This window comes from Parus major, chromosome 13, assembly GCF_001522545.3.
Source record: "Parus major isolate Abel chromosome 13, Parus_major1.1, whole genome shotgun sequence".
Taxonomy (NCBI): domain Eukaryota; kingdom Metazoa; phylum Chordata; class Aves; order Passeriformes; family Paridae; genus Parus; species Parus major.
Genome location: NC_031782.1, coordinates 7933841 through 7947043, shown reverse-complemented (window position 1 = coordinate 7947043; position 13203 = coordinate 7933841). Strand labels below are relative to the sequence as shown.

Here is a 13203-nt window from a genome sequence, read left to right as displayed (position 1 = left end):
TGTAATCCAAAACAAATACATGCTTTTCACTTTCTGACAAGGCAGTTGCAGCTTGACATTTTTTCAATTCTGATAGCAACCTACAGAATTAAAGAATGAACAAAAATCAGCAGCTGAAGTTTCTAAAGTTAGGTGCTTTTTCAGAAAAGAGCTCCATCTATATCATTACCTAAAGGAAATGTGTTTCTCATACCAGAAGCAATGGCCAAATAATGCCAATTAAATTAAATGTCTTCATGGGACATTTTAATTAGTGTGTTAGGAATAAGGAAAACCAAATCGTTTTCATGCATACACTTTTCTAGTTATTCACAAGAAAGCATACTGCCTAGAGTCCACAGGAGGGCATTGCTGTTTAAGAGATTGAAAACCAGAGACATCTGAGCACTATCTTTCCAACACAACTTCCTGTGTTACCAAATACTCTTAGTAAAAGCTGTTGCAAAATAAATTATTAAGGAATTCTTTAAATCAATTTTTGTCATTCAAGAAACATAACTTTGTCATGCTATTTAATGCATCCAAATTGCCAAGATGGAAAAGGAATAATGAAATTTTGGAAAAGAGCATGAAGGGTACTAGAAAAACATTATGAAGTCAGAAGTAGTTCCCAAGTTATAAATATTTTATCTAAACCCTCATATAAAAAAAAAGTCATATCTCTTTAACTAGTTTCAACATCTTTAATCTAGTTACATCTGTGGCTTCCACAGTCAGCAGGCATTGATTCTTTTAAGTACATTACTTGAATTTTTAATGAGTTTAAGTATTATTTTTAGTATAGTGCAATGTTCTAGACTTTAGTTTGACCTTTCAGCAGACAGAAAGCATCTTGAAGCTACAGGATTCCTTCATGCAAATCATTTGCTGAATTAGTTCTGCATTCACATTGAAGACCAATAATATCACCTTAGTTACACATACATTTCACCCAGATTTTTCTAACTGTGCATGGGTGAGAACAATTTGGAATACAAGGAATTCAAACATAATTTCCCATGTCACTCTGAGATACACAGAGAGGCAAAGATTTTTGTTTTCAGCATTTCAATGAGATATTATTGGACTTTTGGAAGGTTCACTCCTACCCAAATCAACACCTCAGGCAGAGTGTAATTGTGCAGTTCATAGGGAGGCATTTTGTATAAAAATACAGCAGCACAATGAGCATTCCCAGCCTGGCATCTTGCTTTAGTTACGGGTACCAAAACTTCTGAAAGATGTACAGCTGTCCTTGAGAGAGCTCTTGCTTTTTTGGCAAAAGTTTCTCTTTCACTCTGTTATACTGTTTGCACTTTCACCTGCATAAACATCAAACCTGCAATCTTACTTTGGAGACTTTCATGAATTAGTATGATCAGGAGAGGGTTTTTGTTGAAAAAGATTAAAAAACACTGAGAGGCAACCAGATAGACCTTTACCTCCCTAAAGTCTGAACACAACACTCCTCAGGATAAAAATCTCTACCTTGTGTAAATTCACATGGGGAATAAAACACTATCCCCCTCTTGTATTTGCTTAATGCAAAATAAGATAACCTGCAGATAAAAAGGTAACAGAATAACCCACAGGTACTATTTCTTCAGTAAGTAGTATCAAAGTTTATCTATTAAACAAAATCTTCCTGGAGCTGTTTTTAAGGGGAGTTTGCTGAAGAAAGAAACACACCTTTGTGAATGGTGAAGTGAAAAGTCATCAGAGAATTGAATTTACATCCTTTTCTTTGGACTTCAGTTACCATTTTTCCTTAAAACCTGCCCTCCCTCCTCTTCCCTCTGAAGTTCAATTTCTCTTTTCTTCTTTCATCTTTTCACTCTTCTTTAATAATTCATTATTTCTTCTCTTCTCTTTCCTAAAATTTTATATAAAAGCTGGCCATAATTTGAAGTGATAGGATGAAAGTAAGGCAGCAAAATATGGTCTCAAAAGTCAAGATTCTTGTGAAGGATCAAAGAATGTAGCGATGCTGTGACAGATGTGAGAGGGGAGAGTTTTCACTGTATCTTAGTCTGGGACAGACCAGGATCCTAAGTTTTGCCAAAGGAAGACCTAGAGCCAGCAACAATCTCACTCTGAGCTTTTTCACCTGCCAATTTTTCATCATGTATTTTCTAATTAAATTAAAATTTACTTGCTTTTATTTTTTATTTTTTTTCCTCTCAGCTATTCCTACACTCCAGCTCTTTCTCATTCCACAGAACCTCTGTGGGGTGGGTTTGTGCTGCTTTTGTATGGCTGATGTTAAGCTTTGTTTGAACACAGCAGGAAGAGCTGTGCTGTGAAGCTCAGGAAGTACCTGTCTGAAATTAGCTGAAAGACATCCATGCTATTCAAGAAATTTTAAAATGAGCTGGTGTGAAGTGAGACTTTCTAGACAGAAAATAGCAATCTAGAATTCATATTTTTAAACCAGAAAATCAAAATGCTTGTTACAGTTTGACACATGCTGGAAAATTGGAACAGACTGAGATTAATGGGAAAAACCTTTTGATTATTTAAGTATTTCTTAATTTACAATTAGGACACTGAAAGATGTCATGCCATGAGAACAGCAGGGTTTGGTGCTCACAGTGTTGTTATAAAAAGACTCTAGAATGGGAAAAAACAAACCAGAGATACAAATTGTCATATTCCCCCAAAATCTGTGAGCCATTGAAATAATTCATTTTTTGGCAGAGACAACTTTTGGTAAAAGCGAGTTGGAGAAGTTCTAGAAAGATACAAAGAATTGAACCAGGGTTTGGAAAGTGGAATCCATTATAAAATATGAATTTATGCAGTCACACTCCTATTACAATTACTCACATATCTTATCGCTTTTTCAGTGAGAAAAGTAACTCGGCTGACCCAAAAAATTAAGATGCTAACCTTCCAGCCAGGGAGTGTATTCATCTCCATATCAGCTCTATGACAACTGAATAAGGTCCAGAAATTAGCCAACAGTTCATGGTATGACACAATTTTAAAAATTAATGTTATTTTAAGTAACTCATTTATAGTTATATCATATTTTTAAACAGTTGACTTTTCATTCTAGGCATAAGCTAATTGAGAATCAAAATTGAGATCAGGCATCAAGGATATTGCAAAGGTGTCCTTTAGAGCTTAGCAGTGAAACCTAAACTCCAGGTAGTGAACATGAATTATTTTGGGGACAATTATTTCCATTTAGGAAAAAAATCTCTGAGTCATGGAGCTTCAACTTACACATGTGCATCCATGGAGAAAAAGTCCCAGTACATTCTTAGCTTTTGCTAGTTTGGACACATTGGGAGGTGTTTACTGAGAATCCCTTACTAGGGTGTTGATCTCTCCAAGAACAGGAAAATGTGAGGGGAGTGTATTTTTCCTCCATCACAGCATGTTATCTTACTTTCATTAACCAGCTCATCTAACACTAACATATGAGATTTCCAGTTATTTTTATTTTTCTGTGTCTCTTTGAAGTGCTATAAAGAACAGTATTTATTAGGAAATAATAATCCAGGAGAAAGATTTGTGGGTGTTGGTTGACAAGAAGTTCAACATGAGCAACCATCAGCAAAGATTCCTGCTGGCCAAGGAATCACGTAAATGCCAGAGCAAAACATGAACTCAAAAGAGTTAAATGTTATGTTTCACCAGCAGGTTGTTACCAATGATAAAGTTATTACAAACTTTAAGTTTAAAAATCTATTATGGCACTTCACCCATCACTTAATACTAAGCAATTTAGAAATTACAAGACCATTGATAAAAAGTAAATACAATTCTGCTATCTATTAACCTTTTTTGCAGACACTCCAGCACTTGGCTGAAAATGTATACTGTGATCCCTTCTCCAGAGCCATGGGTCCCACTTAGCATACATACCTTTGACATGAGGATTAAACACACTGGGAGTAGCTACACCCACAAGCCTCTGATGCTGGGTGTGATCTAATTCACAGGTTATAGCACAATTAAATCCACATGAGGCAGCAGGTTGATACAACTGTAAAACCAATGGATTGCATGTTAAAGACTCCACTTTTTCCACAAATGAAGGACTGCATACAGAATTATATTAGAAACAGAGGCATGTGTAAACAAGCAACATGACCTTTGAAATTTATAAATAGAATCAGAACATCTTTTAATTTTATTGACTTATTTGCTTCATAAATAGATAATACATTTTTATGGCTTGTTCCGATGCTTATCTATCACACTGCATGTTTGAGTCCTGATTAACTTCCTGGGGTTACAGTACAACCAGAAGCAGAATTTCTAAAGTACTTTGGCAAAGCTTTGTTTTATAGTAATTTTGACATAATCAAACCCAGCAATTTCTAGAAATGTTTTCAAAAACTATATTCACATTGCTTGATTGCAGCATTTTTGGTTAAAATATCAGAATTCCCAGACCACACCTAGAATAAAAAGCACTGGGTTAAACTAAAGAGAAGGAAGTTTTACAGGGAGATGTTAAGGCAGTTTTCCTAGCAGTCAATTAAGCACTTGAATACCTAATCTAAGATTACCACAGATGGTTATAAAACAGTCTGGACAAACACATTATGAATTGACCCAAATGTATGAAAAACAGGATGTTTGTCTGGCCTAATCTCAAAGGCTCCCTCCACCCTGCACCTATTTTATTCAAATACTATAGCATGGCAAGCAATAATATTCTTAGGTAATTAGTTCTGAATTGCACTTCAGTACATCATCAGTATTGCTCATCCCAAAAATCCTACTGCTTTTTGAAAATCATTTTCTTAAAAAAAACAGACTGAGATATTGGAAGTGGACCTGGGTAAAAATGCAAGAGTTTATACAGTGACTTACCAGATTGCAGGTCCTAAGAAAAGCAGTTCCTTTCCCACTCCATAAATGTTCATTCTAAATATTTAGTGAAGAAGCTGAATGCTTATTTTTATAAACATGTGACTACAAAACATATGGACTCTCACTGAAATAACAGTAATAGAAATTAAATTCCTTTTCACTATGTGCTAGTACAGTGTGCCATGTCCTGCTTTTCAGGAATATTGGTTTTTTTTCCTGAGGAGTATAAGCTAAAATATCAATTTATAATGAAAATCTGATTATCTTAATTGCAATAAAGCAAATGATACACTTAATAGGATGTGCATGCTCTTTCCAAGCAGCTTATTGTATTGCTGTATCAGTCAAGTAAGCAATATGCCATCTGCAGATGTTTATGTATGAAATCCTGCAGAGGGAAAACATTTGAACTACAGAACAGATTAAATAATTGAAAATGAAATTGCATGATAAGGTGTTTGATAGGGTGGAGGGAAGCAGCAGAGTGGAGGAAAATCCATCCCCATGACTACTGGTCCTTCCTCCTCGCTGCTCACTGCTGTTTGCCTCTTCTTGGATTCCAGAGCTTGTTTTATTCCTCAGCAGCCTTCCTACAGCCTGGCAGATTCAGTATTGTTGGAAATTGGGGACTGTGGTTTGCTTCAGAGAAGAAAGGAGAGTTTAAGTATCGCTTTAGGAGACATGGCTTTGCTCTGGATTCTTTTATACAGAAAGAAGACGTGTTTGCTGGCTCTGAGAGAAAAGGAAAATTGTTAAAGGCAGTGTGGATATGACTTGAATTTTTCATCAGGTAAGAAGTCAGAAAATCTGTAAAACTGTGACAAAAGTTATTGAAATATCTTTTAAAGTATTATTCTCTACAATCTATATTTAAAAGTGAATGTAAATTTTCCTCCACATTTTATCTGTGCAATACTTAGGAACTTAATAAACAGTGTTTATAATTGAAACATTTACTGGTCACCTTGACAGGATGAGACTATTCATCTTTAGCAGAGGTAAGAAAATACTTAGTAAAGAAAGCCTTTCTAAAACTGATTTTATTTTAGACTTTTCTTTTGCTTATGAATGTTTCAGTAACGTTTCTGCAGATAGAGGAATTAAACAAGACTAAGGGGTTTATAATAACTTACAGTGTTGAACTCTTACTATAGTAGAGAATCTTTTCCCAAAATGCATGGATTAGGGGTTGAAGTAATTAGTTCCTTTTGTTAAACGCTTCAATTCTGGTATCAGCTGCAGTTGTGATCCAAGGATGCTGATTACAGTAACATTTATTTATTAGATTAAAAAGTGCCAGCATGTATTACAATACAATTCAACATGCTGCAGTAAATATCAGAGTAACTTATTTTTTTAATGCTATGAATACTCCAGATGTTAACCAAGATAGGTAAAATAGTTTTACAGCCAAGGAAGTGTTTAAATTGCCTCACAGAATGGTTTGTACTAAAGACTGCACTCTAACTCCCAGCACAAACTAAAGACTGAAAATAAATGACACATTCTCATGAGAATAGAACAGTGTAGATGGAGACTGTGCCCAAAACTGATGTAGCAAGTGAACTGATTAGGTAAGTACAGGGACTTTTCCCAAACAGAAAATGCCAGAGAAGCCCTACCATCCTGAATTCTTGGGAGAGGACATTCAGAATTTGCTATCAAACTGTGTTGTGCATCCATGGAGAAATAACCAAGCTTAGCAAATAGTGCATAAAATATTACAAACTTGGCTCAGCCTCATGGCCTTTTGAGTCTCCACAGCTTCTCCCGCTCATGTATAAAGCAGGGAAGAGCAGAATTTGTCTTTGTGCCAGGCAGGTGGACACCACAGGCACTGCAGAGAAAAATCATCCTTGGGGCAGAGCAGCCAGACTTTAGATTCTCACGCGTCTGAAGTGGCAGTAAATCTCATTGGGGAAACAGCTGCCACTTTTGGTGGTAAATCTACCATTTAGGGCCTCTGTCCTTCCAGCACATGCATCCTTGGGTGTGACAAATCCAGCCAGGCAATCAGTGCTGCTCCAGGGAAAGGTGAGTGGCAGTGCATTCCAGGAAACAGATGGTCTGAAGGGGCTGTTACCCAGCCACATCATCGTGTTCTGCAGGACCTGACTGTCAGAGTCCCAGGCCTCTCTCCTGGACTCAGGAGCAGAAGAGTTTGTGGCAGCTGGTGGGCACACAGCGGAGAACCCAGCTCTTGGTCTTGCCCTACTGAAGTAGGGATACCTGCAAGGAACTGCAACATCTATCAGAGCCACCAGACTTCCATAGTTTTTGCAGCAGGATTGTAGAATTTTCCATATTATTCCCCAACATAGCTTTAACCAAGCCCAGTACATTCTTTAGGGAGACTACAGGGCTTAATGCTAGCCCTGACCACAATTTAAGTAATTTTTGGGACATCAGGGCTGCATAGAGTCACCTATATATACAGCCACTTCCCACTCCAACATGTGTATGCTGATTGAAAAGGGCATTTTAATCAGAATGACAGTGGTAATATTTGCTCCAAAGGTGAGAATAGTGGTTTTTGGAGATTTTTTTAGAATCCTAATCTGAAGCACTCAAACTTATGTCAAACAGAAGCATCAGGAAAAAGCAGTCCAGGATATAACTCTGGCTGGAACTCTTTGAGTGTCTGTAGGAAAACAACTACAGAATCATAATTCCCCTGGATAACCTTAGATTTAGTGTTTAATTTTGTACAGACCACCAAACTTTTTTTTAGTCCTTAGTGATTAAATAATGGCAATCATTTCTGTGGAAGGGCTGACAAATCTTCTACACATAAGCAGATTATTTCTAGTAAAAATAAAACATCCACCTATTCCTTCCTTTTGTGTATCCTCTGACTTCCCACTGCTTCTTCATTCTCCTTTCTCCACAGGCTCTCAACACCATTACTAGGGGTGAAGAATGACCTCCTTCCAGCTAGTTTTTCAATAATTTCACAGGGGAATTAAGGTGAGTTAAAGCGAGTTTTGAAAGATATATGTGAAGAACATATATCAATTCCCCATTTTTAAATTTTAAAATAACTCTTTTCATACTTAGCTTTCCCTTTCCCAGGCTGGGAACAACCTGGCTGGAAAGCTGGTGAGCCTTTAAATTAAAAGTAACTTTTGCACTCAGTGATAAATTCAAACCCATCAAGATATTCTGTTGAACCTAACTCTTCCCATTAGTTTTGAAACCATGGAACTGTGCAAATACCAGATGTTTTTTGCTTGACTCCTGTTTAAGTTAGAACTGAAAAAGGAATAATTGTCTGCATAACTACAATGTGAACTTTATTTTTTTTACATTTTCCTCAGGATAGATTTAGGAAAAAGAACATACTATCTTCAGTGCATCAGTAGAACAGGAAACTCCCTTTAAGATATCATTCATAGAGTTTTTGAATGCCATTTGAGTTCAAGCACACATAATTTTGATTAATTCAGGAGGATAAATGTATTAACTCACATTGCTTTGTAGTTCTAAAGAAAATCTAAGTGTGATGTCTAAGGTAGCAGAGTGATGTCAGGATCCATTTCTTCTTTTCTGGTAATACAAAAGCAATAGATTATCCTCACTGGAATCCATTAAACCTTCGTAAATCTTCAGCAGAGACAGATCTTAGAATACTTTATTCTGAAAAGCAAACTTTATCCATAGCTGGTAAAAGAGGATGAAAGTGGCTGTAGAAGTTTAGTCAGCTGCTATCACAGCTATTTCTTGTACATCAGTTATAGATCTGTAGCAGTGTCAGTGCAGAACCCCAGAAAGGTGACATCAACCTCCTTCCACAGAGATACATAAACCCACTAATATCCATGTGCTTTTCCAGTACTGTAATTAATCATGTTAGATTTGCTCAAAACTGTAAGGACACTGACTGCAATGGTAGACCCACAGTACTCACTGCCTTGAAAATCTCCATGGAAAGTATTTTCTAAATAATACAAGGTTTTGTCCGTAGGTTGGAAGATACTTCAGGATGGATAAAGCTGCTCAGCATCCCAGTGAGATCCTGAATCAAACTATCTCTAACATTAGCTTTTCTCAGTTCTTGAACTTTGATACATGCCAACTTTCCTCCCTTACAGAATTCTTGCTTATCACAGCTTACACGTTGGTTACACTAGTGGGGCTTGTTGGAAATCTTTGCTTAATTATTATAATAAAGAGACGGAAAGAAGCTCAAAATGTCACCAACATTTTGATTGCCAACCTCTCTTTATCAGATGTCCTGATCTGTATCATGTGCATTCCTGTCACAGTTGCATATACCTTAATGGACCACTGGATATTTGGGGAAGCAATGTGTAAAATAGGCTCTTTCATACAAAGTCTCTCTGTCACAGTCTCCATTTTCTCACTTGTACTCATTGCTATCGAGAGATATCAGTTAATTGTGAACCCACGTGGCTGGAAGCCCAGTATTTCACATGCTTATTGGGGAATTCTTTTTATCTGGGGGCTTTCCCTCATCATATCCACTCCTTTTTTAGTATTCCACCAAATAACAGATGAACCCTTCAAACATCTGTCGTTCCACAGTGATTTCTACAAGAACAAGGTTGCTTGCATCGAAGCATGGCCATCTCTTACAGAGAGACTGATTTTCACCACCAGCCTGCTGGTTTTCCAGTACTGCTTCCCATTGGGGTTTATTTTTATCTGCTATCTCAGGATATTTGTATGTCTTCGAAGGAGACGAGGTAAAATAGACAGGATGAGAGAGAATGAGAACAGGCTGAGTGAAAACAAAAGGATCAATATGATGCTGGTATCAATTGTTGTGACCTTTGCAGCCTGCTGGTTGCCTCTCAATATATTCAATGTGGTTTTTGACTGGAACTACGAGGCACTAATGAGCTGTAATCATAACCTGACATTTACAATCTGCCACCTTGTGGCCATGATCTCAACATGTATCAATCCCATCTTTTATGGATTTCTGAACAGGAACTTTCAGAAGGATTTGGTAGTATTAGCTCACCACTGCAGATGCTCAGCATCACAAGATGAATACGAGAACATCGCCCTTTCAAACCTGCAAACGGATGCATCTAAGGGATCTCTGAAGTTAAACACTCCCCATGTGGATATATAAAATAATCTAACTGTAATTTCCAAAATTCTGTATTTTGTTGAAGATGGCCTTTTTCTGCAGGTCTTGGTCATGTTACCACCAAGTTTAGAGGAAGTCTTTGCCATTTAGTTTAGCAAAACCAGGATTATGCTCCTATAGGCATACTCTTAACAGGCACTTTATGATAGTATTAATGCTGATAAACCACTTCCAACAGTCCTAAAGATCAATAATAATAAATTATAAACAGTATTAATGTCTTCCTTTTTTTAATCCACAGTTTCCAAGTCACTGCATGCTACCTTAACTCCAATAAAAACGTTTCCATTTCAGCCACTGTTGGGGACATCTTTCCTAAACACCTGGCTTCCCCCAGGTAAACACTGGACATTGTGGTATTCCTAACTTCAGCAGCCTTTCACACACTGTTTTCTGGGATTTTTATTTTCCAACACTGCATCAATACCCTCACTGGTTAACCTGTACTTTAGAGGCATCTCACACTGTAAGGAAGGCCCTTGAAGTTATCTTTAGACTCCACCACCTTCCTTTCAGCCCCCTCATGCAGTTTGCTTTGGCTCAGTACCTGTTCAGCCCAGAAATTGTATTTTTACAAGGGAAAAGGCTAGAGTTGGACTTTTATTTTTTTAATGAACTCTAAAACAGGACCCATTTGATGTACTACAAGTTTCACTCAGAATGATGTTGTTCAAGATAAAATATATATTCAGCATTTCTCCTAATAGCATTGCACTCTCTAAACCACCAGTAAAGTTTATTGCTTTCTCTCTTACCATCATCACTGCTCCTTACAACAGACCTTTTGAATCTCCATTATCAAAAAACCCCGCTATGAATTCAGACTAAATTTTGTTTTAGCTACTTACTCAGATTTCTCTTTGAGTAGAAAATTAGGTTTACATTTTAACTTCAGCAATATTTTTCCCCACATTTCTGCACTAGCAAGAGGCCACACTCTGCTAGAGCAGATGTGGTCATTTCTGTTAATAGAAACACAGTTTCTGTGCTTGAAAATAATTTCTTTTATAACAGTGCAAAGAAGCCTAAAGGGATAACACTAACACAACTTTTCTTAAACTAAAACATTTTAAAAACCACTTTCCAGTGTGGCCATAAAAAAATAGCCAAACCTTTTCTTCATCTATGACATAGTGACAATACAAAGAATCAGTTCATATTGAGCTGTTTAAATACAGTACTTAGAACACTTTAGTCCAAAAACTCACCTTGCTTCCTCTTATTCAAATTAAATATAATTAATTACTTGTACTGCTAAAGCCCCTTCTTTTCTTCTGAGATTCAAAACTACCTATTCAAACACTTGTACATAAGGTTCCTTGTAAACTATTCTCTAACTAGTAAATTATTAATGCACCACTTAAGCAAAAAGAATTCACATTCAAATTACAATGAGCTCCTTGATGACTCAGCTGTGATGAAACTCACCTTAAGGCTATAAAGTTCTCTTGGAGAGTGAACATCTCTTTCCATAGCCATCCAGCTCCTAAAGGGTTCAGGAAAAGTTCTCTTGTTACAGCATAGTTCAGACTGTCTGTACAGAGGAGCTCTGTCAGAAGAGCCTCAGCAGCTCATGCAGATACTCAGGTTTGTTAAGTGCTGCCTGATTCACACTGAGATAAAAGACCTCGGTGAAATCTTAGTGTCTGAACCCATAGAAGTCATAAGGGCAGCTCCATGGCAAGAGCAGGAATGGCAGAATTAGTGACATGGTAATCAAGCGTGTGAGTGATAGGTATGGATTAGCTTTGGCATAATTTAGGGGTTTTTTTCCTAATTAAATCAAATATCATGCATTTGGAATTGATTACACAAACATTAACTTAAACACCTGCCTTGTGCATCATAGAAAAGAAGCCAGGAGACAGATTAATACCTAATAGAGGCCAATGATCAGACTGTTGAGAGTATTAACTATTTCTGTGAACTTCAACCCAGTTGTGTGTTCAGCACAACAGGGATTTAATCAAGTTAAAAGCAGTAACTTGCAGTCAATGACACTGGGACCCTGCATGGTCAGAGGTGCTGGTTGTGCTTTGGTGAAGGGATGGAGCTGCTTCTCTCACTGCTGAGACTCCTGGGTAACAAAGTGATTCACTGTCTTCATTGCACCTGGCTTGACTGAGAGCAAATATGATCCAGGAACTTCACTTGTCTTGGGGGTCCCAGTACCTGTATTGAAAACCACCTATTCCTGTCAGAAGGTCATTCCCTGAACAGCATTTTAACAAATATTGGTATCACACCTGCTAGAGACTGGGCTATCTACTGTATTTCCCTGGGTTTGGAACACAAATCTCTATCATCATCTTCCTCAAATTTAAGTACACTGTTTACAGCTTCAGGGCACATGCTTAAAGTATTTTACAAGCACATGACATTCAGAATTTCACCTCTAATTCATCACTTCTAATTTATTAATACTTGCACAGCTGTTCAGATTACTCTCATTGGCAAATGTCTCAGACAATATTTAATGTTTGAATCAGGCCCAGCTGAGATTCCCATGTGTGAACTTGGCCTAAGTGACTCCCATCCCATCCCACAGACAAGCCCAAGTGTGCATACTTTTACAGTTGAGGTGATTTTAGCATCACGTCTCTACTGGTTTTAAAACAGCCATGAAATGAATTCTGGTCCAGATTGTGTGATGCTGATGGATGGTCTCTCTACTTTCTCTCCATAGAAGTGCTTGGGCTGTGTGCAATAGACAGGAAAAAAAGATTGCTATCACTTTTTTTAATAGCAATTGTCTACTCCTGACAATCCTGATCAGAGTTAAGCACTCAATTTTTCCTTCCAGTCTGAAAATCTTGGTATAAGAGGGTTCTTCATTAGCAGGTGGGAGCTCTCTGAGCAATGACACTGCTTCAGAATCAAAAATGAACAATAATACTTGTGCCTTGATTTCTCCTTCTTATTTCTTTCTCACACTTTAATTTGACTCAAGTGTTGATGGATGCTCCATTTCTGTTCTGAGCATTCAGTCATCAAGTATCTGTCCTTAAAGCTGCACTTGTAACAATTGTTAACAGAACAGAGGATCCTCACTGTCTCGGAGACGTCGCCCTCAGCCCTGTACATTCTCTCACGACATCCACTGGCTTCCTGTGCATCCTGATACTGAACTTCCAAGCAAGTCAGTAGGAGACAATTGACTGTGACAGGAATAGGAGCAAACAGTAATTACTTGTTTTTATAGCATAAGTATTATGGACTCCAACACGGTGTGTGACAGAGGTAAATGTAACTGTAATACCTAATGCTTAAAGATT

At 37.4% G+C, this 13203-nt stretch overlaps 1 protein-coding gene across 1 annotated transcript; it reads left to right on the top strand.

The window, feature by feature from the left end:
* Positions 1-1801: 1801 nt before the first annotated feature.
* LOC107210625 (neuropeptide Y receptor type 6-like) lies at positions 1802-11363 on the top strand. Its single transcript, XM_015641615.3, has 4 exons — positions 1802-2949; positions 5520-5599; positions 7700-7776; positions 8774-11363. Exon 4 carries the CDS (start codon positions 8792-8794, stop codon positions 9908-9910), a length of 1119 nt encoding a protein of 372 aa, XP_015497101.1. The 5' UTR covers positions 1802-2949; positions 5520-5599; positions 7700-7776; positions 8774-8791; the 3' UTR covers positions 9911-11363.
* The last annotated feature ends 1840 nt before the right edge of the window (positions 11364-13203 follow it).

What these genes read in the sequence shown, in the direction of transcription:
- LOC107210625 (XM_015641615.3), top strand. Translation starts at nt 8,792, where the DNA reads ATGGATAAAGCTGCTCAGCATCCCAGTGAGATCCTGAATCAAACTATC.